At 49.9% G+C, this 27,849-nt stretch overlaps 1 protein-coding gene across 4 annotated transcripts; it reads left to right on the top strand.

The window, feature by feature from the left end:
* Positions 1-770: 770 nt before the first annotated feature.
* On the top strand, positions 771-27,529 carry Odad4 (outer dynein arm docking complex subunit 4). Of its 4 annotated transcripts, XM_021176743.3 has the most exons (12): positions 771-1,012; positions 4,946-5,077; positions 5,336-5,486; positions 6,116-6,177; positions 6,606-6,771; positions 8,428-8,652; positions 8,809-9,016; positions 17,318-17,404; positions 19,022-19,218; positions 22,716-22,816; positions 25,472-25,556; positions 26,995-27,529. In XM_021176743.3, the coding sequence occupies exons 1-12, from the start codon at positions 905-907 to the stop codon at positions 27,366-27,368; spliced, it is 1,896 nt and encodes a 631-aa protein (XP_021032402.1). In that variant the 5' UTR covers positions 771-904; the 3' UTR covers positions 27,369-27,529. The 4 variants fall into 4 exon arrangements, with proteins under 4 accessions (XP_021032402.1, XP_029338984.1, XP_085685692.1 ...); XM_029483124.2 differs by lacking the exon at positions 25,472-25,556 and having other exon boundaries at positions 26,995-27,288; XM_085829566.1 differs by lacking the exons at positions 4,946-5,077; positions 5,336-5,486 and having other exon boundaries at positions 889-1,012.
* The last annotated feature ends 320 nt before the right edge of the window (positions 27,530-27,849 follow it).

Genomic DNA, 27,849 nt, shown 5'->3' with positions numbered 1-27,849 from the left:
GTGTGTGTGTGTGTGTGTGTGTGTGTGAACATGTGTGTGCTTGTGCACATGTGAATGTGGATGCCAGGGGACACTTCAGGAATGCATGTCTTTCTGTCTCTTCAGGGCTGGCTAATACAAGATGGTGCCAACACACTGGGCTGAACCAGGTTTGGGGGAACTGAAACAGAGAGCTGCGTGCTTGGCATGCGCTTTACCAGCTGAGTTATCTCCACAGCCATTAGTCCTGAATCGCTGCAGAATTATGTCAGGCTAGACCTTAGTTTAGACTTGCTATTAGCAAGTGTTCAATAACTATGTGAAATTGAAAGCTAAACCCATCACACTTTCCATTGCATTCTCATGCAAATCCTCACGTCCCTGGGGGCTCTATTATTTTCCTGTTCATTTGGCAGGTAGAACGTGTACTTTTCAGTTCCCTAATGTGCTTGGTCAAGGATCACGCAGCTAGGAAGTGACAAGAGAGAAGGCTGCCCAAGCCCTCTGACTCCAGTTCCAAAATTCTCTCTCCTTCCTGATGGGACCTGGAGTGCTTAAGCCTTAATCCTACTTGGAATTTTGCCTCCAATTCTCCTTTTCTTGGCTTGCTTTGTCTGCGAGGCTTTCCACGTGGCATCTGGAGGGGAGAAGCAACCTACGAGCAACAGCGATCACTCTGGAGCGCCAGCGCCCTGCAGCCGCCGGCCACGCGCTCAGCACTTGTGCGCAGCGTGGCGACACAGGCGCATGAGCACACTGGGCAGGCTCGCCCGGGAGCCTAACACCGCCAGGGGAGGGGAGGGACCGGAAGTCAGACTATGTCTCTAGGTTGCTAAGAGACCGGACTGTCCCAAAACAAGCCGACGATTCTCCAGCCTCTTTTCCTTTCTGAATCTGCTTCAGAATTTCCTAAAGTCGAGTAACCATGTCGGACGGTGATATCTTAAGAAGCACCTTTCCCTCTTACATGGCAGAGGGGGAGAGGCTTTATCTGTGCGGGGAGTTCACTAAGGCCATTCAAAGCTTTACCAACGTGAGTTGCGCTTTGATCCTATTACTGCGTTGCCTTCCTCTTTTCCCCTCCTCCCTTTCCCTCTCTTCCTCCTCCCCTTCTTCTTTCCCTTCCTTCTCCTCTTCCCTCTTCTTTTTTTTTTCTCTTCTCTCTCACCCTCCTCTCCACCTCCGCTCCTCTTTAGAGATAGACACTTGATCTGTAGATCAAGGTGGTTTCAAACTACCTCTACTTCCTGAGAGATGACTTCCGATGTGCACCCTCATTCCCAACTTATGTTTTGAAAGGAAGGTGCCCTCCTTATGTCCTCTGGAGGCCAACTCCCTATCTTGCAGTTGGCCTCTGGAATGATGGAACCCCACTTGCTACCTGGACCCACACCATTGTGTTGTTGATGAAAGATGGGGGGGGGGGTTGTGTGTGTTTGTGTGTATGTATACCACATGCATGCCTGGTACTTTTGGAAGCCAGAAGAGGGAACTGGATCCCTTGGAACTGGAGTTACAGGCAGTTATGTAGCACCAAATGGGTGCTGGGATCCAGATCTGGGTCCTCTGTAGGAATAGTAAGTGCTGTTAACCAATAAACCAACACTATACCACCCCCCACCACACACACACACACACACACTTCACCACTTAAAGAAAAATATTTGTATGTGATGGGTGTTTTGCCTGCATGCATGGACCGCATGCATACTTCCCTCTTAGAGTGTGGAAATGGACTGAGGGGTGTGAGCTGCCATGTAGGTGCTGGGATTTGAACCTGGGTCCTCTGGAAGAGCAGGCAGTCAGTCAGTTAGTGCTCTTAGCTGCTAAAAAAATCTCCAATCCCACCCAATTACCATTTTTTTCATCACCAGCAGCCCTGAGGTCCATTTTGTGGATGCCATACTCCTGGTTCCCATGATATGCCACTGTCACACATAAGCCCTGGCTTTTGCCATTTTCTCTTCTTTCTCACTAATGCCTGCCAGTTGGAGACATAATGTGACCAATCATTATCTTTCTTTAAATGTTTCATGATTACCTTTCTCTTGATAAATTCAGTCTCCCATCCTTAGCTACAGATTGCCCAAGAAGCTAAATGTAGAAGTCTCTGGCACAGGCTTGCCTGTAAGAAAGTTGTCGGTAAAGTTAGGGCATATTGTAGTAACCTTATTGAAAATTACACCATTGTACCCTAAAGGGATGGGGAGTCGTTTTAGGATATTAGACTCACTGCTCTAAGCACAGTGTGTGTCCGTCTGGGATGTGGGGGAGCGGAAGGGGTTACAGTTGTTATTTCTTTGTATAGATGAGGAAGTGGATATAAAGATTAGGTAACATGCCCAAGGTCACTGCACTGAACTAGCTGGAGTAGTGGAGGAAGGATCCTGTTGTGAGCCAAGCATTCAGACACCGGTTGCCTGAGGTGCCAACCTCCAGACTGCAAGGTGTTCTGATAACCTTTTCCTTTGCAAGGCTGGAGACAGTGCTTAGCTGGGTAGAGTGTTTGCCTTGTGTGCATGAAGCCCTGGTTTGATCCTGCTTTTGAGTGTGTTGTCCCACACTTTCAATCCCAGCAGCTGGCAGGTAGAGAGAGAGAAGGAACAGAGATTTAAGATCATCTATGGCTACTTAGCAAGGTCAGGGCCAGCGTGGAATACTGGAGATCCTGCCTCCAGAACAGAATAACCATTTCCTTTGCTAGAAACTGTACTTTTCTTTTGGGGTGCTGGTGCTCTAACCCCACATGCTTGCCAATTGCTCTTCTGAGTAACATGAGGAGCCCATAGCCTCCTTCATTCCTTCCTTCCTTCCTTCTTTCCTTCCTTCCTTCTTTCCTCCTTCCTTTCTCAAGACAGGACTTCTCTGTATAGCCCTGACCATCCTGGAATTTGCTCTGTAGACTGGGTTACCTAGAACTCAGAGATCCGCCTGCCTCTGCCTCCTCAGTACACACCTGAGAACTGAAAGCGTGCACCACCACACCCAGCTCTACTTGGCATAGCAGTGGGGCATGGTGGTAGTTGTAAATCCCAATATTCAGGGTGCTGAGACAGGAGGATTTTGAGTTTGGGGCCAGCCTGGGCTACATAGTGAGTTCAAGACACACCTGAGCTAAACTGGCAAAACTGTTTCAAAAGAACCAAATTAAAGCAAACCCTTAAATGGAGTGTTAGCCCACTAACCAATCCCAAGACCTCCCTCAAGTCCAGCTTCTCTACCATCCCCCAATCTTTCACCTCTTTCCCTAGTCACAGCCTCTAAGAGAAATGATGAGCTGATGGGCATATGGAGTTAGGAGCCCTGCCAGTTCGCATTCCCCTCTCTCCTGGAGCAATCTGGCCCTAGAGCAGCTGAGACAGAAAAGTAAAGATGGCCCTAAGGGCAGGTTAGGAAGCCCTCCCATTCTAAGAAAGATAGCAGCTGCTTCCTCTTCCTAGAAAAGAAGGAAGGTCTTAGAGAGGGCAGACTTGGTCTGACGCCTAGGGATTACGCCTGTCTTTCCTGGCACCGGTTTCTAGTGCAGAGCCACCTTCCCTTGGGGCAATGTTCTCTTCTGTCTTGGTTACCCCAGGACCAGGGCAGACATTCACCATAGCTGTAACGATCTCAGTCCGAAGGTGACAGGACATAGTTGGTTGTAATGACTTCGAGTGTCATCTTAGCATTTAGGGAAGCTAAGGCCAGAAGATCAGGAATACAGGGGCAGCCTCAGCTACATAATGTGTTTGAGGCCATCGTGGATTATGTGAGGCTCTGTCTCAAGAAATATACAGACAAAGATGGCACAAGGGATAAAGGTACTTTTGGCCTAGTCTGATTGGCTGAAATTGAACCAAGTCTTATAAGTTGTTCTCTGAGCTGTACACGCACACTGTTGCATGCATAGAACCACATGGGCCAACATGCATACAAAATTAATTTTTAAAAAAAGAGAGAAGAAAAAGAAAGGAAGGAAGGAAGATTTCAGGGCATGGGGGGGAGGGTGAGAGAAGTGCCCATCTTTACACTAGGGCCTCTAGATGGCTTCTGTCTTCCTCACATCTGTGTCTTAGTTCCCCAAAATAGTGATAATTCTCAGTTTACTACATGAAGAAGAAGGAGAAGGAGGGGGAGGAAGGGGAGGAGGAAGAATAAGATGGTGGAGATGGTGGCTCAAGCCACATCTATAATCCCAGCTACTCCAAAGACTGAAGAAGTGAAGAAATAAGAGGAGGGCTGGGTGGGCATGGGTGGTACATACCTGTAATCCCAGCATCCACAAGGTAGAAACAGGAGCATGGCTCTTGGTACTTGAGACCAACTTGGTCTATCTACATAGCAAGCTCCAGGCCAGTCCAGGCTACAGTTTGAAATTATATCTCCACACCAAACAACAACGAAACTCCAACAAACCAGAAAGACAGAGAGGGAAGGAGGGAAGGAGAAAAAGAGAAGACTTGGACTAGGTATAACTCAAAGGTAGAGAGAACTTGCTCCAACATTCATAAAGCCCTGCATTCTAGTCCTTGCACACAGAGGCTAGGGGATGAGTAACCCGAGTTCTAGATAGTCCTGAAATCTATTCTGTTTACGTTAGCCTTTGACATTTACATTGCAAATGTGTGCAGCCAGCTGAGGTTTCTTGAACTTGATCGACATAAACCATCTTGAAGGTGTACTGCTGGAAGGATTTGGCAAAAAGTCACAGATCCTCAGCCCAGCCAGTTCCTACATCTTAGCCAGTGGCTTCCTCAGTAGCCGCGATAGAGCCTTCTCCGAGATCAGCCACATACAGATAGAGATGTTCACGTTCGCTGAGCCAGTGGGTTGGGCTGCTTGCATCTGATGAGACTCAGAGGCAGGAGTCCATGTACTGACCTGGAGGGTCCCCTCGAAACTGCAGTAGGTGTGAGCCACCCGGCCGGGTCAGGGTGCCGCCTTGCTCCTCCTGGAATCAGCCCATCAGAGCACTTCCCTTTGGCAGGCCCTTCACCTTCAAAGTGGAGATAAGAACTGCCTGGTTGCCCGCTCCAAATGCTACCTGAAGATGGGAGACTTAGAGAAGTCTTTGAATGATGCTGAGGCCTCACTTCAGAACGACCCGACTTTCTGCAAGGTGACTGCCGGATGGGAGGGCTCAGTCTTGCTTTCGCCATTTCCATTGCAGCAGACTCTGGTTACTGGGAGTTGAAGAACCAGCTGGGTCACTTAGTGTCTGATGCCCTTTCCTCCTCAGTGCTTGACTGCCTCCCTGCCACTCGCAGGCCAACCTTGACCTCCAGCCTTGACCTTCAACCTGGGACCCTTCCATGCTACCGTGCAAGTCCTTTAGGGTCTTGGCTCTCCATCTGGGTTTGACTGTCTTTCATTCCAGGGGATCTTACAGAAGGCTGAGACACTGTACACCATGGGAGACTTTGAGTTTGCCCTGGTGTTCTATCATCGAGGCTACAAACTGAGACCTGATCGGGAATTCAAAGTAGGAATTCAGAAAGCCCAGGAAGCCATCAACAACTCGGTGGGAAGTGAGTGAGCGAGAGGCTGTGCTTTTATCTAGGAAGGCTCAGCAAGGTCAAGGGTGCAGAGGGCAAGCAGCTACCACCGGGGACTCTCACACTTAGACTTGGCTGTTGCTGAGGTCACAGGTCAAAATTCTGTCTGAGGAGTAACCTTCTAGCCATGCTAGGTGGGCTGCTTTGAAGCTGTCCTTTCTGAAGTCTTACATAGACTAGAGTTGGGTTCTGAGTCCAGCCTTTCTGAGGTTGGCTCCTCCGCCACCATACAAGTACCAAGGGTTAGTTTTATCCACCAGCTCCACAGCAGAGGGAAGAGGGAGGTGAGGGAGAACTTGTCCCTGTGGATAGCAAAGTGTGGAAATAGCATGTGACAGTCTCCCTTCATCCCAGATCTCTCTGTATTTGGAAAATCTGGCTGCTGTGGCTTTGGGCTAGTGGGGGGGGGGCCCACCTAGTTAGTGTCTAGGACAGTGTTTTACCAACCACCGTGCACCATTCTGGTATTAGGGTGGCTTGCAGCCACCTTTGCCAAGGCCTCTGCCATCTCCTTGCCAAAGGCAGCCATTTCCACATAAAAGTATGTGATCGGTCATGCCTGAGGGGCTTGGCCCTGCTCAGTCCCAGCCTCTGTCCTGCAGGTCCTTCTTCAATCAAGCTGGAGAACAAAGGCGACCTCTCCTTCTTAAGCAAGCAAGCTGAGGTAAGGGGCCTGGTTCTGAGAGCATGTGGACCTTCAAAACCCTACTAACAAGTCCACAGGGAACATCTCACTTCTGCCCATCATGGGCCACCGTGAGATTCGGCCGCAGCTCCAGAGGTATCTTGGGAATCCAGCTAGACCCAACCAAGCGTATTTCACGGTTCTCAGGGCCACTGAGGGTCTTGTAGGAGCAGGACTTTGGAGTCTTAGATTCTCAATCCACCCCGCACGCTCTGAGCTCCTTTTTTTTTTTTTTTTTTTTTTTTGGTTTTTTGAGACAGGGTTTCTCTGTATAGCCCTGGCTGTCCTGGAACTCACTTTGTAGACCAGGCTGGCCTTGAACTCAGAAATCCGCCTGCCTCTGCCTCCCGAGTGCTTCGCTCTGAGCTCCTTACTGAGGCTCCCCTGAATGTCCCTCCATTTTCCAGAGTAAGAAAGCCCAGCAGAAGCATCTGCCTATAAAGCAACTCTCATACAGCACCAAGCATGAAATCAAGAGGAAGGGCTCGCTCAAGAGCGAGAAGACCGTGCGGCAGCTGCTCGGGGAGCTGTACGTGGACAAGGAGTATCTGGAGAAGCTCCTTCTGGATGAAGGTCTCAGACCCATGGCCGGCAGGGCTGGGGGCAGTGGGTGGGAGCTCAAGGGACAGCCTGTCTCCGAATGCAGCCGACCCAGACCTACAGAAACACAGCGTTCTCACTCGACTGAGGTCCCAGGAGGCTAGGCAACGGACTTCTGCTCATATCTGAACCCAAGATGTATACACACAGGGTCCCCACATTTTTGTGTGTGTGGGCTCCTTTGTCGACCTCACATCACTGTGACAGAACACTTGAGATAATCAGCCTGTAAGTAGGAACGAACGATGCTGGTCTGATGCAGTGGCTCATATCTTTCATCCCACCAGAGGAGGAGGCAGAGGCAGAGCGGGTGGGTCTTTGTGACTTTAAGGCCAGCCTGGTCAATGTAGCAAGTTCCGAGACAGCCAGGGTTATGCAGTGAGACACTGTTTCAAAAAAAAAAAAAAAAAAAGATTTATTTTGGCTTAAAGTTTCAGAGATTTCACAGGTATTCAGGTAACCCTATCATCTCAGGGCCTGCTGGTGAGGCAGAGCATTGTTCGGGGAGCACCCAGTAGGACAGAGGTGGCCAGGAAGTAACAAAAGAGGAAGGGGCAGAGATTCCAGTACCCGCCACCCCCGTTGGAAGGCATGCCCCAGACCTGTGTAACTTCCTGACCATCGGTTCCTACTCCTAAAGATTCTTCCACCATATTCCAGTAGTACACTGCCTAGGAAGCAAGCCCTGACACATGGGGCCGTTAAGGTGGGAACATTCAAGAGGCAAATCACAACCACTGCCGCCGTAGACTGTACGGTGCGTAAAAGAACCTGACAGACGGGTGCTGGGATCTGAGCGCAGCGGCACTACATGTTCTGAGACATCCGGCCCATCCCTCATTTCACAGACAAGGAAATAGAATTCACTGAATGTCCAAGGTGTCAAGCAAGTCAGTGGTGGCGTTACCAACAGACTCCAGTCCATCACACTGTGCCGACAGGACCCTCAAACTGAGGCCTCCCACTAAGCTGCCATGGTGGTGTTGCTCTGCCCTGATACACCCGAGCAGGGGGCACCCTGGAAACAAGCACCCTCTCTCCAGAACTGGTTTCCTAAGGTCACCTGCAGGGTTCTCTGCAGGGTTTTGGCACACCACTTTACTGTTGGCACATATCCTTGGTAACAAGCCTGAAGGCTTCCTGGTCTCTAGAGGGCCTGCCACGGAGGGCAGGAGTGGCCTGAGCATTATCCCAAGTGGCCTTGCGTCATTTCAATTGGCCCTAAGCTCTGGCCACAGAGCAGACAGGATGAAGGCACACCCCTACAGCTCCCAGCATGCACCAGCGTACCTGGCACCTGGCTGCTGGACGAGGACTGGCAACGTGGGAACCAATGTTTCCATTCAGACTCGTCTTTATTCCCTGAGGACACAGCTTGAAAGGAGGGACCCTTGAGTATAGGCTTCTCAGAAAGTTGTCCAAATGACCCTTATGGTCCCTCCTTTTTTGCCACAAAAAGGCCTGTCCCAAGAATGTCCCCTGGCTTTCCATCACCTCCCATATACTTCTCATTTCCTCACTGCTGGGGCAACTGCAGACAGAGGTCTTCACAGGGCCCTACATCAGGGGTCCCAAGCCTAGAGAGGGTGACTCCCCTCCATGTGTGATCTCCTTGATGCCTCTGCACAGATCTCATCAAAGGCACCATCAAGAGTGGCCTGACCGTGGAGGACCTCATTATGACCGGCATCAACTACCTGGACACCCGCAGCAACTTCTGGAGGCAGCAGAAGCCCATCTATGCCAGGGAGCGAGACCGGAAGCTGATGCAAGAGAAGTGGCTGAGGGACCGGAAACGCAGCCCCTCGCAGACAGCCCACTACATCCTCAAGAGCCTAGAGGACATTGACATGTGTGGGTAGTATTCTCAGGCGTGGGGGATGGAGAGAGGCAACATGATAGTCAGGAGCCCGAGCCTCGGCCTCTGCTGACTTGTGGATGGAAATTATCTGGGAGGAGTTGGTCCGTCAATACGGAGTTAACCTTCGTGTCAACTCCTTCTCTCCCCAGTGTTGACCAGTGGCAGTGCTGATGGGAGCCTCCAAAAAGCTGAGAAAGTCCTTAAGAAGGTTCTGGAATGGAACCAAGACGAGGTACCCAACAAGGACGAACTGGTCGGGAACTTGTACAGCTGCATAGGCAACGCCCAGATTGAGCTGGGGCAGATGGTGGCTGCCTTGCAGAGCCACCGAAAGGACCTGGAGATCGCCAAGGAACAGTGAGTGCCCTGCGGTGGCCAAGGTCCCTAGGCCAGGGCTGCTCCTGGGTTGGTCCTACTTTCTGTCCCGCAGGGCAGGCCTGAGGGAGAGTCCAGTGGAAGTAGGGGTTGAATACTCAGCACCGAGGGTAGAAAGCAAACCTAGGCTGGTAACTTTTTTTTCTCTTTTTTTAAAAATCACACACAAGAACATAATGGCTAAAAATCCCAGTGGCCTGGCTCTTGGTGTTTGTTTGTTTGTTTGTTAATTTTTGTATCAGGCTCTGAGCCTACCAGTTATTTCTTGCATTAGGAGCATAGCAATGTCCAGATATAGGTTTGGCTCCAGGCGGTGGTGGCGCACGCCTTTAATCCCAGCACTCCGGAGGCAGAGGCAGGCAGATTTCTGAGTTCGAGGCCAGCCTGGTCTACAAAGTGAGTGCCAGGACAGCCAGGGCTACACAGAGAAACCCTGTCTCGAAAAACCCAAAAAAAAAACCAAAAAAACAAAAAAACAAAAAACAGATATAGGTTTGGATATCTGGCAAAAAAAAAAAAAAAAAAAAGAGTGGCACAGTCATAGTCATTAAGTTGCAATTGTGCTCCTGTTAAAAAAGGAAAAAGTACAGGTGAGGACATCTGGGCGGGAGGTGTGGGTACAGCGGGCCTTGTGGGAAGGCCTGAGGCTGGAGGAAGCTTCAGGCTGGAGTGAGACAGAGGCCAAGAGGAAGCTGCACAAAGTCAGGCAAAGCTAAATGAACCATGGGGTGACCCAGGGGATACGGTCTGGGATCCGGTAGATCCAACTGGGCTGTAGGATCTCAGGCAAGTCGCTTCCCCACCCAGTCTCAGTGTTTCCACGCAGTAGAGTGTGCTGGACTGTCCCTACCCTGGTGTGGAGGGGAGGGTAGATAGAAAGGTACAGGCCAAGAACTTGAGACCATAGGGCTGGGAATGTAGCTCAGTGGGTAGGGCAGTTGCCTAGCATGTTCAAGGCCCTGGGCACAGTCAGTTCCAGTTCACAGGCGGACACACTCGGAGACATACCATATCATACACATTCATAGACACACATACATCACACACACAGAGAGACATGCCATGCACACACACATATACTACACACAGAGACATCACACACACACACTCAGATATACCATACACACACACAGATAACACACATACACACACTCACACACACCACATACCATACAAAGGCACAGACACACACCACAGAAACAGGCATACCATATACACACACAGGGACACCACACACACATACAGACACACAAGAGAAAAACAGAAACCCAAGACTGTACCTGGTATTCGTCTAACAGTGATAGTAGTCTCCCTGAAGTGAGCTGTTCTCAACTAGAAACTCCCTGACAGAGAAATACATCACTTTTAGGGAATCCTGATTTTTTTTTTTAATTATTATATATTTGTCTGTGCGTTTATTCGTTGTATGTGTGTGCACACATGGATGCCAGAGCATTGCTGTGATGGGAGGAACAGTTGGGATCATTTCTACCACAAGGGTCCCAGGATCAAACTTAGGGTCATAAGGTTTGGCAGCAAGGGCCTTCACCCACTGAACCATCTCCCTCGCCCCGAGCATCCTGACTCTAAGTCCTCTGGAGTCCTTCTTGGCTACAGTGTCCACTCACCCACCGTTCTGAACTCTTCTCAGGCTCCTGCCAACTTGTATGTTGTTCAGTTTGCAGTGGATTGGTGATACGCTGTTGCCCTAATGGCTTCTCTATACTGCCACCAAGTGGGGACCATGCTTTACCACATGAGCCCGCTGGGGAGATCCTTCCTGTTCAAACTCTACCTAACACCCACTTTCACTCAGTGCCTCAGCCCTTAGCCACAACTGCTGCTCTCCTTTCCGTCTGTCATCTGTCTGTCCGTCTCTGCCTCTGTCTCGCTCTCCCTCTCTCACTGCTCCCACAGATCTTCAAAGCCACACTGCCCTTTGCCGGCTGTCCTTCCCAGCTGACTAGCAGGTAAATAATCTAGTATCCATCATAATACCGCTACCAACACTCCCAGAAATGGGCTCTTCCCAAGACTCAAGGCTTCCCAAGATAACAGGCCATGGCTTTCCGGGCCGTAAGCCCTGTTTGCCTGCAGTGCAACTTGCAGCCTTGTGCACATTGGCTCTAGCCCTCTCCTCACTTAGCCACCATGCCCTCAGTGCCACCTGCTCCTGGGCAATGTCTCCTAAGGGCTAAAGAGGGAGACTGAGTCAGGCATGGTGGCGCACACCTTTAATCCCAGCACTCGGGAGGCAGAGGCAGGCAGATTTCTGAGTTCGAGGCCAGCCTGGTCTACAAAGTGAGTGCCAGGACAGCCAGGGCTACACAGAGAAACCCTGTCTCGAAAAAAACCAAAAAAAAAAAAAAAAAAAGAGGGAGACTGAGTTATCAGCCATTAGAATGGAGCAGGGGTGGTGGTGGTGGTGGTAGGACAGACCTGGAGTAGGATGACCTTGATTCCTAGCTCTGTCACTCAGAGCTGAGTGGATTTAAGTCGCTCATCCCCCTCTGTTTCCTCACCTGTACTGAAGGCCTAGTGATCCCACCTGACAGGGGTCATGAGGGTTAGATAAAATGTGTGCACTCTGACTGTCTTAATCACAGCACTTGGGAGGCAAAGGTAGGTGGATCCCTGTGAGTTCTAGGCCAGTCAGGACGACATAGACTCCTGTCTCAAAAAAAAAAAAAAAAAAGTATTGATGGCCCGTTGGATGCAACCATCTCCCATAGATTTTTTTACTTCTCTCACAAGCCCTAGCCCTATTTTTTTTTAAAGATGTATTTATTTATGTAAGTACACTTTAGCTGTCTTCAGACACTTTTTCTTCTTGCTCTGGCCCCACTTGCTCCAGCCCCGGTTGCTCTGGCAGCCCAAAGATTGATTGATTTATTGATTGATTTTATGTAAGTACACTGTACCTGTCTTCAGACACTCCAGAAGAGGGCATCAGATCTCATTTCAGATGGTTGTGAGCCACCATTTGGTTGCTGGGATTTGAACTCAGGACTTTTGGAAGAACAGTCAGTGCTCTTAACCACTGAGCCATCGCTCCAGCCCCCCACCCCCCAGCCCTATTACTTAACAGACTCCAAGGTCTTTCTCTTTGAATATCCTGTAAGCAATCCCACACGAAACCAGTCCCAGCCTGTCCCTTACATCAGTCCCACATATATTGCTCCAGGAGCCCCTGAGCCTTCGACAGCCACTCCTTGGAGGAAATCCAGGAGGCTTCTGGGTTCTTCCCTACCTCTGTCCTGCTCATATCCTGACCACCTGCCCCAGGCTTCCTCAGCTGGCTCTCCCACAAAAGGAAAACCCAGTTAAAACCCAGTGGGTGCAGGCTGCTCTCAGCCAACAGGCTTTCTTTGGGCTTCCTTCGGACCTCAGACAGTAAAGAGCTCTGTGCAGGTCATTCCGGCCTGAAGCCATCCAAAGGGTCCCAGCCTCTCGCTGCTTTTGGCTCCTTCAGCAAGGTGTCCCTTTCCTCAGAGCTGGCTCTGTCAAGCCACTCCCACTCATTCATCAGACCCTGGAATCAGGGTCTCACTCTAGGAAAGCCTTTGACCTGTGGCAGTAGGAATGGAGGAAGAGGTCCAGAAATCCCACCCTGTTCCTCCCCGGCCACTCGTATCCTATCGGTCCTCTTAGACACTGGGCTTTGGGAAGAGAATCACTCTCTTGTTACCAGTTCTTGCCACATAAAAAAAAAAAAAGAGAGAGAGAGTGTTGTATCTGTATTCTAGACAGTATTCTAGATAGCCTTCCTTCCTTTTTTATTTCTGTGTGTTTTGAGACACAATTTCACTATGTAGCCCCAGGATGGCCTCTAACTCCTGATTCTCCTACCTCTCTCTCCCAGGAGTTAGGATCACAAGCGCAGGCCACTTGGCCTGGCTACTTCCTACCTTTTCAGCATCCGCAAACAGGGCCTTACCTGGAAACTCCAGTCTAAGTGAATTCTACGCACCCCTCCCTCGTTCTTTTTGAGACAGGGTTTCTCTGTATAGCCCTGGCCCTGGCTGTCCTGGAACTCACTTTTGTAAACCAGGCTGGCCTCGAACTCAGAAATCCGCCTGCCTCTGCCTCCTGAGTGCTGGGATTAAAGGTGTACACCACCACCGCTCGGCTCCCTCCCTCGTTCTTGTCAGCCACTTAGAGACTAGCCAGTGACTTGTTCAGGAGGTTTCTAGGTATGCATTCCAGTGCTCATCCATTTCTTGGGTGGATGGAGATTTGACTTATGTGCCTTCCTGTCACTGGTAGTTAGATAGGATTTCTTTTTTTTTTTTTTTTTAAGATTTATTTATTTATTATATGTAAGTACACTGTAGCTGTCTTCAGACACTCCAGAAGAGGGCGCCAGATCTCGTTACGGATGGTTGTGAGCCACCATGTGGTTGCTGGGATTTGTACTCTGGACCTTCGGAAGAGCAGTCGGGTGCTCTTACCCACTGAGCCATCTCACCAGCCCCAAGATAGGATTTCAAGTAGCCCAGGTTGGCTCGAATTCTCTGTGTAGCTGAGGGTGATTGTGAACTCCTTGGACTTCTGGTTCTACCTCCCTAATAGGTGTGCACCACATGCCAGGTGTGCACCCAGGCGATCAAAAACTCCTTAACTTCCTGGCTGTTGGAATTGTAGATGTGCACCTTCATGCCAGGTTTGTGCAGTGGTTGGGGGACCAAACCCAGGGCCTTGTGTATCTCCGAAGTCCTTGCATTATGAACGTTTCTGATGGTAGAGCTGGAACCTAGGCCTCATGCATGCTCGGCAGGTGCTCTAACACTGATCCACATATTCAGCCTTCATTTTCTGTCTTTTTTTTTTTTTTTAAAGATTTATTTATTATATGTAAGTACACTGTAGCTGTCTTCAGACACTCCAGAAGAGGGCGCCAGATCTCGTTACGGATGGTTGTGAGCCACCATGTGGTTGCTGGGATTTGAACTCTGGACCTTCGGAAGAGCAGTCGGGTGCTCTTACCCACTGAGCCATCTCACCAGCCCCCTGTCTTTTGTTTTTAAACAAGATCTCACTAAGTATCGCTGGCTCGCCTGGAACTCACTGTATAGACCAATCTGGCTTCAAACTCACCGAAATCCATCTGCATCTGCCTCTGGATTTGGAGGATTAAAGGCATAAGGGTGTCTACCACCACTCTTGGCACCTCCCTTATTAATATTATGAATAAATTAAGAAGCCACAGGATTTACCTGTCACGCCACAGGAGATTACTCACTCTCTCTTTTTTTTTTTTGGTTTTTTCGAGACAGGGTTTCTCTGTGTAGCCCTGGCTGTCCTGGAACTCACTCTGTAGACCAGGCTGGCCTCGAACTCAGAAATCCGCCTGCCTCTGCCTCCTGAGTGCTGGGATTAAAGGCGTGTGCCACCATGCCCGGCTCACTCTCTCTTTTTAACTTTTTGATAGTGTCAGGAATCCAACCCAGGGCCTCCAGTATGCTAGGCAGGCCCTACCGCCCTAACCCCAGGGGAGCCCTCTCTGCAAGGGAAGACCTATCTGAGGCAGCCTGTGAGGGCAGCTGATGAAAACTGAGGCTGAGGATCCACAGACACACAGGCAGGGACACTGCCAGAGAGGGGACGCCGGACGGGAGGCTTGGACTGGGCATGAGGAGAGCAAGGATCCTCCTTGGCAGAGAGACATGGGCATATGGAGGGTCTGGAGATTTTATGCTGGTCTAGGGACCAGGGCTATGGGCAGCTGACGCCCTATAAGGGAGTTTGGCTTTACAGAAAAGTTCTGCCATGCTGGGTTTGATTTAAAACTGTGTGGAAGTCTCTCACCCCACCTCCTTCCCATCTCCCTGGGACCTCACTGGAGTATGCTCCTGTTTATGTCATGCTCACGTACTTAGACACATACAGAGGATTTTCAAAACAAGAACTCATTTCAAGGTTTTTAAATGAATGAAAGAGACCCGATAGTCTCCTGTGCCAGGGGAATCTTACAGAAAGCTGAGACACTGTACACCACGGGAGACTTTGAGCTTGCCCCGGTGTTCTACCAGCGAGGCTACAAACTGAGACCTGATCGGGAATTCAAAGTAGGAATTCAGAAAGCCTAGGAAGCCATCAACAACTCGGTGGGAAGTGAGTGAGCGAGGGGCTGTGCCTTTATCCAGGAAGGCCAGCAAGGTCAAGGGTGCAGAGAGCAAGCAGCTACCACTGGTGACTCTCACACTTAGACTTGGCTGTTGCTGAGGTCACAGGTCAAATTCTGAGGAATGACCTTCTAGCCGTGTTAGGTGGGCTGTTTTGAAGTACTGTGATCTGAAGTCACAGGCTAGAGTGAGGTCTAATCTCCAGTGCAAAAAGACAACCAAAGAGTCATATTCTTTCGTTTTGTTTGGCTTGGTTTTGGTTTTTTTTTTTTTTTTTTTTTTTGGTTTTTCGAGACAGGGTTTCTCTGTATAGCCCTGGCTGTCCTGGCACTCACTTTGTAGACCAGGCTGGCCTCGAACTCAGAAATCCGCCTGCCTCTGCCTCCCGAGTGCTGGGATTAAAGGCGTGCGCCACCACGCCCGGCTGGTTTTGGTTTTTGAGACAGGGTCTCATATAGCTCAGGCTATCCTCAAATTCATAATGTAGCCAAAGCTAGCCTTGAACTCCTGATCCTCCTACCTCAGCCTCATGAGTGCTAGAATTACCTGTGTGAGCCACTATGACAAGCTGTTCTTGTTTTAAAGTGACAGTCTTACTGTGTGGCCCAGGCTGGCCTCAAGCTCCTGGCTCAAGTGATTCTTCTGTTGCAGCCCTACTGGGTAGATTAGAACTTCTGTCCTGTGCCACCGTGCCAGGCTCTGGCTTCACAGAAAGGTGCTGAAAGGAAGATGTGGAGAGGCCAGCCTGAGATGGGAAAGAGCAAGGTGCAATAGGAGCAGATCTGTAGCTGAGGGCTGTTAAAAATCAAAATGGAGTCACGAATGCTAAATTTCCCATTTCTAATCTGAAAGTATGCTGTTCAGTTCACTGGAGAAAAAGAGTATTACAGAGATAACCGCCATGTTTGATAAATGGGCCAGTTCCAATTGGCAAGATAATGAAGTCTCTCTCTCTGCCGTAATCCTTACAGGGAAAAGGTACCAGGAAGTAACCTGATGCTAGCCAATCTTATTTTTCTATTTTTCTGTCTCTGTGTCTTGGCCTTAAATGGAAAGTAATTTGGAAAAGACCATCCTCTTCCAATTTCATCCTTCCTCCTCCATCCTCCTCCATTTTCCTCCATCCTTCTCCATCTTCCTGCATCCTCCCATCCTCCTCCATCTTCCTATATCTTCCTCCATCCTCCTGTATCCTCCTCCATCCTTTTTGTTTGTTACTTACTTGTCTGTGTTTTCTTGACCCCCTTTCTAGTTATATATTTACTCTGTTCAGTCACTGAAATAATCATTTTATTTTGCAGAATGAAGCCTTGCCAAATTCTAGAAGCAAAAATAAAGCTAATTATAATCTTTGAACTAAGTTTTAATTGTTCCCTTTGACGGTGAGAGGGAGTTTTTAAAAATTACTTGTGTATATATGTGTGTCTATGTGATTGTGTATGTAGCTGTGAGTGTGAGAGCAGATGGAAGGCAATGGAGACTAGAAGATGTTGGGCATCCACCTCTAGCACTCTGCCTATTCCTTTGAGATGGTGTATGTTCCTAAACCGGGGACCCTTCCCTCACCTCTGTATGTGTGTGTGTGTGTGTGTGTGTGTGTGTGTGTGTGTGTGTGCAAGCATGAACATATGCTCATTCGATGGCTCCTATGCCATCTTCTGTATCTTCAAAGCCAGCAGCATAGGCCCACATAGATATATTTTACATATTTGTTGCTGGGGAAAGCTCAGGGTCTTGTGTATGCTAAGCAAGCACTGAATGACTGAACTATACCCCCAGCCCCTGACTTTTTCATTTTATACATCATAAACTTCTTTTCACATCAACTAATTACCATTGATACGTCACCCCTAATAGGTTGTTTCTAAAATAAGAATCATTTTAATTCGTGTTCTTGTTATGTTATCTTAAGGTAAAGTCTAGAAGGAAAATTGTTGGACCAAAGGGAACATCTTTGTAAGCTGTCAATCCTGGAACGATGCTGATGATGTCCATCTCAGGCTAAGGGCACAAATGGGTCTGTGTGACACAGCCTTGTCAGCCTGGACATCTTCCTCTTGGAACTCTGAATTCCTGGAGCCTGGGCCCTAGTGTCTGCCTTTTTCCCCCATAATATCTGATTTCTACTTAATGGCTGTTTTTTTCTTCTTCTCCACAGTGACCTTCCAGATGCAAAATCGAGAGCCCTTGACAATATTGGCAGAGTTTTTGCCAGAGTTGGGAAATTCCAGCAAGCCATTGACACGTAAGTCATACAGACTGCCCCTTCCGCGCCCTGGGACTGGGACTTCCTTCCCTCACACCAGGATTCCAGTCTGGGGACTTAAAGCCAGACAAAGAGGCATTAGTAAATGAACTGAATTTAGAGTCGGGTGTGGCTGATCATGCAAGTAATCCTAGTTATTTAGGGGGTTGAGGTAGGAGCATTGTCAGTTCTGGGCCAGATAGAGCTACAGAACGAAAGCCTATTGGAGAAAAAGAGGAGGAGAAGGAATAGCAGGAGGAAGAGGAGAAGGAAGAGGAAGAGGAAGAGGAGGAAGAGGAGGAAGATGAGAAGGAAGAAAGGGGGAAAGGAAAACAGGACCAAATGACCTTCTCTCTCTCTCTCTCTCTCTCTCTCTCTCTCTCTCTCTCTCTCTCTCTCTCTTCCCTCCCCACTCTCATTTTCCGAGACAGGGTTTCTCTGTGTGGCCTTGGCTGTCCTGGAACTCACTCTGTAGATCAAACTGGCCTCAAATTCTCAGAGATCCGCCTGCCTCTGCCTCCTGAGTGCTGGGATCAAAGGCGTGTGCCACCACTGCCCACTACCTAAGAACTCATTTTTAATTTATTACTTATTGTTTACTATTTATTATTATTGTGTGTGTTGTATGTGTGATGTGAGAATGGGGAGCAGGCATTTGTGTCTGACTAATTACTTGTGACGGCCAGAGGAGAAACTTCCATATTTATGATGGTTCTAAGATCAGACTCAGGCCACCAGGCTTCTATGGCAAGCTCCTTCCTCATGGAGTGCCTCACTCGCCCGGAGCTCATTTCTAGGTGACTCTGAGTTTAGAGCTGATAGGCCAACGGACCTTTGCGACTTCCTTAGAGGCTCCTCCATGACTCTGTGTACCTGTGTAGGGTTTAGGGGAACTGCATCTCAACTCCCCCGATGGCCTGTTTGAGGTCTAACCCTGAGGTTAGTTATCTGTTCAGTGGGGTGGATGGGCACAGCCCTAGGGAGCCTCAGAGACAGCCCAGACCCAGAGAGCCTGCTTTCTTGGGTGCAGCTACCCTTTCTGGAGAGACAGTGTCCTTCAGGCCTCTGACTCTTGTTCACCAAGCATCCTTCCAGGTCACCCTTGATGCTCTTGGCCTCTGTGGACTTGAGAGTGGTTCCTCCCGGTTGCTGAGTCTGCACTTGAACTCACTCTCTTGCCTCAGCCTCCCCAGAGCTTGGAATTACAGGCCTGTGCCCCGGCGCCTAACCTAGTAATCCTGGGAAGTTATTTTTTTTGTGTTATTTCAGTTGCTTCCGTTGCTTTCTTACTGTTTTTTTTTTTTTTTTTTTTTTTTTTTTGCGGTGCTGGAAATAGTCTAGGGTATCATGCATACTAGGTAATTACTCTCCCAGTAAGCAATTCCGTCAGCCCCCAGGTGACTTTTTCAAACATTATTTTCAGTGGTTATGCCAAATTTGATTCCATAGATGTCACCAAAAAGAGCTCTGGCAGTCTGGCAATATGATGGTACTTACTAATTATGCTCTGGACAGGACTGGAAGAATGAGTTTTACTCTGTTCCCACAGGAAGCCTGGGTCTGCCGAGGCTGAGCAGAGAGCTAGGAAGGAGCTGACCCGGGTCTTCTTTTCCCCAGGTGGGAGGAGAAGATCCCTCTAGCCAAAACCACCCTGGAGAAGACCTGGCTCTTCCATGAGATTGGCCGCTGTTACTTGGAGCTGGACCAGGCATGGCAGGCCCAGAGTTATGGGGAAAAGTCTCAGCAGTACGCTGAGGAGGAAGGGGACCTCGAGTGGCAGCTGAACGCCAGTGTCCTGGTGGCGCAGGCCCAAGGTAGGGAGAGGCTGGGAGACTCCCAGTCCCAAGGGCTGAGCCTAGCATCTCTGCGCTTCCATTCTTACCATAAGTTTGAGAATGAGGACAAGCAACTCATTTTGTTTGTTTGTTTGTTTGCTTGCTTGTTTGCTTGGTTCCCTATTTTTTGCTTTGTTTTGTTGAATTGATGAATGAATTTAGTTAGTAGGTTAGTTTTGTTTTTTGAGACAGGGTTTCTCTGTGGAGCCTAGTTGTCCTGAAACACACTCTGTAGACCAAGCTGGCCTTGAACTCACAGCTCCTCCTGCCTCTACCTCCCTAGTGCTGGGATTAAAGGCATATGCTGCCGCCGCCACCACCACCACCAGCTTTGTTTTAAGTTTTAAATCATATTTTTAACAATTTCTTTGAAGATTTCACAGAATGTATTTTTACCTCCCCTCCTCCAGTTCCTCGCAGATCCACCATCACTTCCCTTCCCACCAAACCTTGTGTTATCTTTTGCTTTGAACCCACTAAGTCCAATCTGTGTTCCCCAACTATTCTTGGGTGTAGGGCCTGCCTTAGAGTGTGAGCCACCTACCAGGGGCTCACACCATGAAAGAGAACTGACAGCTCTCAGGAGCCAGTAGCTGCTCAGCTGGGGGTGGGGATCTATTCCATCGCTCCCCTTCCATGTCGGGATTTCGTGCAGCTCAGACGGGTCAAAATCTTACGCAAGCTGTCCTAACTGCTGTGCGTTTATATTACAACTACCCGGTTGTGTTTAGAAAACACTGTTTTCGAGAAGTCGTCCATCTGGCTCTTAGCAATCCACCTGCTCCCGCCCTGTGAAGATCCCTGGGACTCGGGATGACAGGATGACGGGATGACGTAGACATCCCATGTAGGCTAGGCACTCTGCAGTCCGTTATCCCCTGCGTGTTGACTGGTTCTGGGTTAATTGCTATTTGCTGCAAGAGGAAGCCTTTCTGCCTAGAGCAGAGAGACGCGACGCGCTCACTCGTTAGGAGTCAGTTGGGTGCTAGATTTATTCAGCCGAATAATAGTGGTGTGTTCTCTCCCAGGGCCTTATCACCTATCTGGCCACAGGATCTTGGCCCCTTAGACAGTTCGAGCTATGGATTCTATCTTTAGACTGGGGCCTTAAACGCCCTGTCCCCACCCCTAAAAAAAAAAAAAAAAAAAAAAAAAAGGTTGGTTGTTTCCATATCTCTTCTGCCACTGTTGCAGCCACGGGTTTATCTTGCTAAGCCAGTCATTATTTTTGCTTCTGGGATTTAGAACTGGAAAAAAAAAATGGTGCTTATTTGGTTTCCTCTGGTGGTGTGCATCTCTGCCGAGCCATAACTCCAGGCACCAAGTGGAGCTCTTTTTTTTTGGGGGGGGGGGGAGGTTGAGACAGGGTTTCTCTGTATAGCCCTGGCTGTCCTGGAACTCACTCTGTAGACCAGACTGGCTTTGAACTCACAGCGATCTGCCTGCCTCTGCCTCCCGAGTGCTGGGGGTTAAAGGCGTGCCTCACCAAGCCTGGCAAGTGGAGCTCTTTTAAGGCCACTGATCTTTCACTCTGTCACTCCGCAAATTGGTCCAGGCTCAGCTCCAGTACTTAGCAGGCTGGGTGAGCTCTGCTGAGCCACTTGTTCTCCGTCCCATCAGAGAAGGGGAATGGAGATTCCAGCAGCTGTCTGTGGCACACAGCCATATCTCTATGTTTCCCTGCTCTCAGGTGGGATGCTGCTGGTGATGCTGGTGATGCTGGTGATGATGGTGATGATGATTAGCATATGTTTCGTGCATGTGTGTGCAGGTGCAGGTGCAGGCACCTATGCACACAATGCAGAGACCAGAGGAAGAAGATGCATAGTGACTTCCTCTCAAGATCTTTCTATTTCTGCTAGGTTGGCTGGTGAATGAACTCCTGGAATCCCAGTGTTCCAGATGCGGGCTTCAACTCTCCTGGCTTTAGCACTGGTACTGGGGATTTGAACTCAGGTCCTCATGCTTATGTAGCAAATGTTTCTGCCCATTGAGCCACCTCTTTATCTCACTAGTTTTCTGAGACAGGGTTTCTCTGTATAACCCCGGCTGTCCTGGAACAGCCTGTAGACCAGGCTGGCCTCGAACTCAGAGACATCCATCTGCCTCACTGAGATTAAAGAGATGTGTCGCCGGGTGTGGTGGTGCGCACCTTTAATCCCAGCACTCGGGAAGCAGAGGCAGCGGGTTTCTGAGTTTGAGGCCAGCTTGGTCTACAGAGTGAGTTCCAGGACAGCCTGGGCTACACAGAGAAACCCTGTCTCAAAAAACAAAACAGGGCTGGTGAGATGGCTCAGTGGGTAAGAGCACCCGACTGCTCTTCCGAAGGTCCAGAGTTCAAATCCCAGCAACCACATGGTGACTTACAACCATCTGTAACGAGATCTGGCGCCCTCTTCTGGAGTGTCTGAAGACAGCTACAGTGTACTTACATAAAATAAATAAATAAATCTTTAAAAAAACAAAACAAAACAAAAGAACAAAGACAAAAAACAAAGCAAAACAAAACCAAAGAGATGTGTCACCACCACCTGGCTCTCCCCATTTTGTTTTGTTTGTATTTTAAAAAAGGGGCGGGGGGGGGGGCTGGAGAAATGGCTCAGCAGTTAAGAGCACTGACTGCTCTTCCAGAAGTCCTGAGTTCAATTCCCAGCAATCACATGGTGGCTCACAACCATCTGTAATGGGATCCGATGCCCTCTTCTGGTGTGTCTGAAGATAGCTACAGCGAACTTATATATAATAAATAAATTTTAAAGCCGGGTGTGGTGGCGCACGCCTTTAATCCCAGCACTCGGGAGGCAGAGGCAGGCAGATTTCTGAGTTCGAGGCCAGCCTGGTCTACAGAGTGAGCTCCAGGACAGCCAAGGCTACACAGAGAAACCCTGTCTCAAAAAACCAAAAAAATAAAAATAAAAATAAATAAATTTTAAAAAGGAAAAGGAGACAGGCCTTATGAGTCTCAGGCTGGTCTTGAACTTGACACATAGCCAATAAGGACCTTACCCTTCCCTGTCTGTACCTCCCAAGTGCTGGGGTTACAGGCACATCTCCACTCCCAGTTTCTGCAGTGCTTGGAGTCAAATCCAGGGCTTCATGCATCATAGCCTCTACCAACTGAGCATGTCCCCCACTCTACTCTATAGAGTGTTTTCAGAAAGCTACCTGAAAGTATGGATTGCATCTCCAGGAACCGTTTCCAGATAGGGTTATAGTCCCCACCCTGGAGGCACACATCGTGTGCACCATTCCTGTCCTAAAATCGGTCCCCTCACTGAGGGCCTGGGAGCTACAGTGCCGGTCCCTGTGTCCCAGTTCTCAGTGCTACACAGACCAAAGACGGGGCCGAGCTCCTGGGGGGTGGGGGGGTGTCATCTGGAGCTGATCACAGCGGACATAGGTCCTGGCTGACCAGGGGCTCTGTCAGCGGTACAGAGTGTCTCAGTTTGTTCTTTGCCTTCTTCCCCACCCCCCAGTGAAGCTGAGAGACTTCGAGTCAGCTGTGAATAACTTTGAGAAGGCCCTGGAGAGAGCCAAGCTGGTCCACAACAACGAGGCACAGCAGGCCATCATCAGCGTGAGCATCTGTCAGCTGCTGGGCTGGGGAGGGTTGGAGTGGGTGGCCCGCCTGGCTCTCGGCCCCCTTAACCCATCCTTCAAGGACACAGGCTGGCAGGGCGCTGGCTTTGACCTTTGCCACTGCTGACCACCTGTCCGGCAGCCGATGAATAGTGGTTTGACTTGAAACAAACAAAAGAAGCGAAACTTTTACTAAACAGTCACCTCTTCCGTGTACTATGCACTGTGACACTTCCTACTGTCTTATTTATGTCTTAATAATGTAATTATCCATTAACTAATTCATTAGATATGAGGACCTCTTTCCATTGCCCAGGTTAACCTCAACCTCCTAGACTCCAATGGTCCTCCTGCCTTAGCCTCCAAAGCCACTGAAACTGTAAGACACTAAGGTGTGGGCCATCACACTACACGTGGCTTTCCGGTTTCCTTTGTTTAATGTGGATTGACATTTCCTCTTCCTTCTTTTTCTATTTTCTATGTGTGTGTGTGTGTGTGTGTGTGTGTGTGTGTGTGCAGCTGCCCAGGTCCCCCTTTCAGTTCCAGTCAAAGCTAGCCTTCTACCCTTCCCCTAATAGACTGTCTTGTGCCCATGAGCAAGTGCTTTAATCTCTGTCTAGAATTTACTAAGTCCTCCTAGGTTTGCCCCTTCCCCTTCCAGGAACCTCTCAACTAAGTTCTAAGTGTTAGCTTCGAGATCCTCTCCCAGGGGACCTTCCTTGACCCCCTCAGTTTGCAATCACCCAGCCCCGCCCAGGAAGCAGCTGCTGACCTACTTGACTGCAAAGTTCGGTTTCTTAGTCATTAGCCATATTTCAAGTGCCTGGCAGCCACGTGTAGCTGGTGGGACCGCATGGTACAGCTGTAGAGTAGTCCCACTATTGCAGGCATTCCTGGTGGGCAGTGCTGGCCTAGACTAGAAGTGCCAGGGGGCAGAGTCCACAAGTTGAGTGAGGCAAAGCCAGGAGGTACCTCAGGCTTGTCCAGCCCCGCCCCCACCTGTCTCCTCCCAAAGATACTGTTCCAGGTGGATGTAGGACCTCAGCCAAGTCCCATAAAGCCCTCTTCAGGGGTCCCCACCCACCTACCTCTTCTTGACCACCAGGTTCCTCAGGCACTTTTCACAGGGAAGTTCTGGGGGCACACAGGTACAGGCATCCCCCCCAGTATAATCATCTGCTAGAGTGGGTTTTGATGGGGGTGCCTCTCCTCTGAAGCAGGCCCCTGCTGAGAGGCCAGAGCATAGAACTCAGCAGCACTGACATGGCCCAAGGGGGCCAGACTGGAGACACACACGGGTAGCAGCAGGAGCTTGAGAAAGGAGCAGGTCACCTTGTCAGTGACACCCTGAGGATACACCCAATAGGAGATAGGCCTCAGGCTGAGCTTTGGAGGACAAGCAGGATTGGTCTGGAATAGCAGGGCACAGGGTGAGGGGCAGAGAGCTGTGCTGGAGGGACAGGGAGTGCCAGAAAAGAGACCTTTGGGAAGGAAAGTTTATGATGTGGTGAGGCCAATACTTTCATATTGCAGTAGAAAAATTCCTCCCAAGAGACCCCAGTGAACACCCCTGCTTCTTCTGTATTTCTCAGGGTAGCTTAGGCCTGACATATCGCTGCCCAGTTCTTGTTGAGGGACAGTTCCCGTGACACACACCTCAGAATGCCCACCTTCACTCCAGCCCTGCCACGTGTGTGCTCGCTTGTGGCCCCTCTGACTTGATCCTGTCCCACATGACCACCCATGGAGAGCACAAGTATTTACCTTGCAGTTATTGTGGTAAAGTGGCTGAGCCCATGCCTGTCTGGCTATGATCCTGGCCTCATGTGAAGCTTAGTGTCCGCAGGAAAACCAAGGCAAAAGCATAGGCCCTTGTCTGTGACCAAGGAGAGTGGGAGCAAGAGCCCTGGTCTCCTGGGAGGCAGGGCTTGGGGCTCTCCGAGAGGCAGGGCTGAGGTTACCCTGAAGGCTGGGCATTGACTTCATTAATTGATCCTCTGTGGCTCCTTGTGGGACCAGGTCTGAGACTCCTCCACCTACCCCTGCCTCTTGCATTACCATTTCTAGATATGAAACCTGACTGGGCGGGCCCCAGAACCATATTGTCCACCAGGCATCCAGTTACACATAGCCTAAAGCTCAGTGCCAGCCTCTGAGATGACTGACAAAGATGGAGGCTCTTCAAGACCTCACAGAAAGCAGGGTGTGGGGACATGCTAATAATCCCATCAGAGGCAGAAGCTGCAGCTCGGACCGACATACTTAATGAGACCCTGTTTCAGTTTTTTTTTTTTTAAGATTTATTTATTATTATAAATAAATACACTGTAGCTGTCTTCAGACACACCAGAAGAGGGCGTCAGATCTCATTATGGGTGGTTGGGAGCCACCACGTGGTTGCTGGGATTTGAACTCAGGATCTTCAGAAGAGCCGTCAGTGCTCTTAACCGCTGACCCATCTCCCCAGCCCAAGAGACCCTGTTTCAAAACAAAAAGCAACCAGCTGGGTGTCGGTGGCACATGGTAATCCCAGCATGTAGCAAGTGGAGGCAGGAATTTGAGGCCAGCCAGGGATAGAGAGAGCAATAGCCTGTTTCCAAAAAAAAAAAAAAAAAAAAGTGGTTTACCAGCTCCTCTCCTCTGACTTCCACAGGCCTTGGACGACGCCAACAAGGGCATCATCGAAGAACTTAAGAAAACGAACTACAGGGAGATACTCAGGGAAAAGGCAGAGAGACGTGAGTCACTACCCCTTCCGTCCCTCCCCCACCCTTCTCTGCCAGTTGTCCTGCCCCACTCACCAGTCACTCCCAAGGCCAGGTTGGCATTGCCCTCTGAGTATGCTCATGCAGTTGCCAACAGCAGCTGAATCTCTTCCTGGATCAGGACGGGGATGGCCTGGCTTTGCCCCCCAGCCCAGTTGCCCTTCCGTTCTTCCTTCTTCCGTTCTGTCTTCAGGTTATTCGTGGGGTGTTTACCATTTTTTATCACTCGCAGTGTGCCAGGTAGGTGTTAGATTCTCAGACAGACCAGGGACTCCTCTCTGCAGGGCCCACAGCCCACAGGACCATTGCTCTGTAGCAGGGAATGGTCGTCACTTCCTGATGTTCCTCTAGCCTCTTCCCACCAAGTCCTGGGTTTACAGGTGTGTGCCTCCAGTTCTCAGGGTTCAGGACTCAGGGTCATCCATCCATTGCGCCATCCCTCCAGTGCCTGTCTCGTGGTAGCTGATTCCCTCAAAGAGAGGTCAGTCCTCTGTTTGGAGACTGCACGGAGGAGTTAAAAAGCCACAGGAGTGATGGATAGGGGCTGGGGAGTGGGAGGTGGGCAGGAAAGTAACTTCTCCTCCTCTGGGCCGGCCACAGGCAGAGGAAAGACCTCATGCCTTCTCATGGGGACACTTCCTTCTCTGAACAGAAGAGGGCACTGTTGTTTATCTTTTTACCTCGGGATGGCTGAGCCCCTTTTCCACTGACTTCCCCATGAGCGGCTTCCAGGAAGAGAAGCATGAAGGATACCCAGGATGCGATGGTGACTTTTCTGTATTTATCAGCCAAGGAGCAAGAATCATTAAGACGGCGGCTCTCCAGCAGCCCCTCTTACTCACAGCCTGCTCACATGTTTACAAAAGAACTGGACACTGACTGCTCCCCAGGGACAAACACAATGGTGGCAGGATGGGGCCAGTGGGGGGGAAAAAAAAAGACCCCATGTCACCTGTCAACACTTATGCCATTTTTGTCAAGGGGGGAAGGATGTCTTTTGCATCACAGCAGTGGGAGGCAGGGGTTGTGGGAGGATCTGATACAGTGTGACAGTACTAGAGCAGGAGCCCTTGGCAGTGTGGCTGCTCACAGGGCATGGAGCAAAGAGTAAAGCACCCGTGCCATTTCCTGTAAGGAAAGAAGCCTGTGTTCTTGGGTCAGGCCGTCCAGGGTTCCGATTCTGGTTTCGGTCTTTCTTGGAGGGAGATTGTGGTGAGATCTCTTTTGTGCCAGTCTCGGGCTCTCTTGCAATTGCATGGTAATCCAGCGGTGTGACACATGCGGCGGCATCTCACCCGATGGCACAGCAGAGCCTCTCCGGGACCCGAGCAATGATTGGCTCCCTCCCTTGGAAAGAGTGTGACATGTGACACCATGTGACCGAGGCTACCCACCCCGTTCTGTTTTTCAGAGGACATCATGTCACAGATGGATTTGCAGGGAGCATCAGAGAAGGAATTGCTGCGAGGGCGAGAGGAGCAGGAGAGGGTGGTGAAGCAGTGGGAGAGGGACCAGGAGAGTGAGAGAGAAGCCACGGATGATGAGCAAGACAGGAAAAGCTCAGGAGGACTCAGCAAAAAACTGTTGGGAGACGGTCACTCGTCAAACCTCGGGGTCAGGAGAGAGTCCAGAGAAATCTACAGAAGGGTCTCGGACTACTCCAGCCACCTACCCTCAGACAGCGGCAGCCACAAACAAGAGAAGAAACCAGCAGAAGCAGCCAAAGGGGAGGTCCAAAAGTTGGAGAGGACAAAAGAGGAGGAATCTAAAGCCCACGCTACTTAACAACAGAGAAGGGATGAAGACTGGCTCAGTAGGCTCGAGGTTCAGGCAGACAGTGTTCCCAGGTGTTTTAGAGAGGAAAAACTGGGAGACTGACCTCTACAGACCACCTCCCGTGTGCTCCCCCCCCCGTTTCCCCATTAAATATGCGTCTTTAATTTTTACTGATCTTGAGTGACACTGTGCTGCCTTCCCCCGCCCCCCCCCCCCCCGTTCTCAGTAGGGACCAATGGAAGAGATGAGCAGGGTTGGGGGAGAAGCAGGTGAGTGTCTGAGAGTGTGAGAGTGCAGAACGCTGAAAGAACAGGAAAGGAAAGCCCTGAGAACCATAGACTCAGTTTCCCCAGGATGTACAAGGCTTGGGAGTGGGATGGGGATATACAGAACCCCCAGCTCTGCTGACATCATCCATCTTATAAAGCCTGTAGGCCTTCAGAGTAGATTGGAGTAAAAGCTGTGTCTACCGGCAGACTGTCTGGGAGAA

The sequence above is a fragment of the Mus caroli genome, unplaced genomic scaffold, assembly GCF_978045245.1.
Source record: "Mus caroli unplaced genomic scaffold, Mus_caroli_1 scaffold_13, whole genome shotgun sequence".
Lineage (NCBI taxonomy): Eukaryota > Metazoa > Chordata > Mammalia > Rodentia > Muridae > Mus > Mus caroli.
The sequence above is the reverse complement of the archived record's forward strand: the minus strand, read 5'-3'. Positions and strand labels throughout refer to the sequence as shown.

Bases quoted from the DNA above. Each gene is read 5' to 3' on its own strand.
- Odad4 (XM_021176743.3), top strand. From the start codon at position 905: ATGTCGGACGGTGATATCTTAAGAAGCACCTTTCCCTCTTACATGGCA. The intron at 6,178-6,605 runs GTAAGGGGCCTG...TCCATTTTCCAG, and splicing joins TCTTAAGCAAGCAAGCTGAG to AGTAAGAAAGCCCAGCAGAA. The intron at 9,017-17,317 runs GTGAGTGCCCTG...TCTTCTCCACAG, and splicing joins CTGGAGATCGCCAAGGAACA to TGACCTTCCAGATGCAAAAT.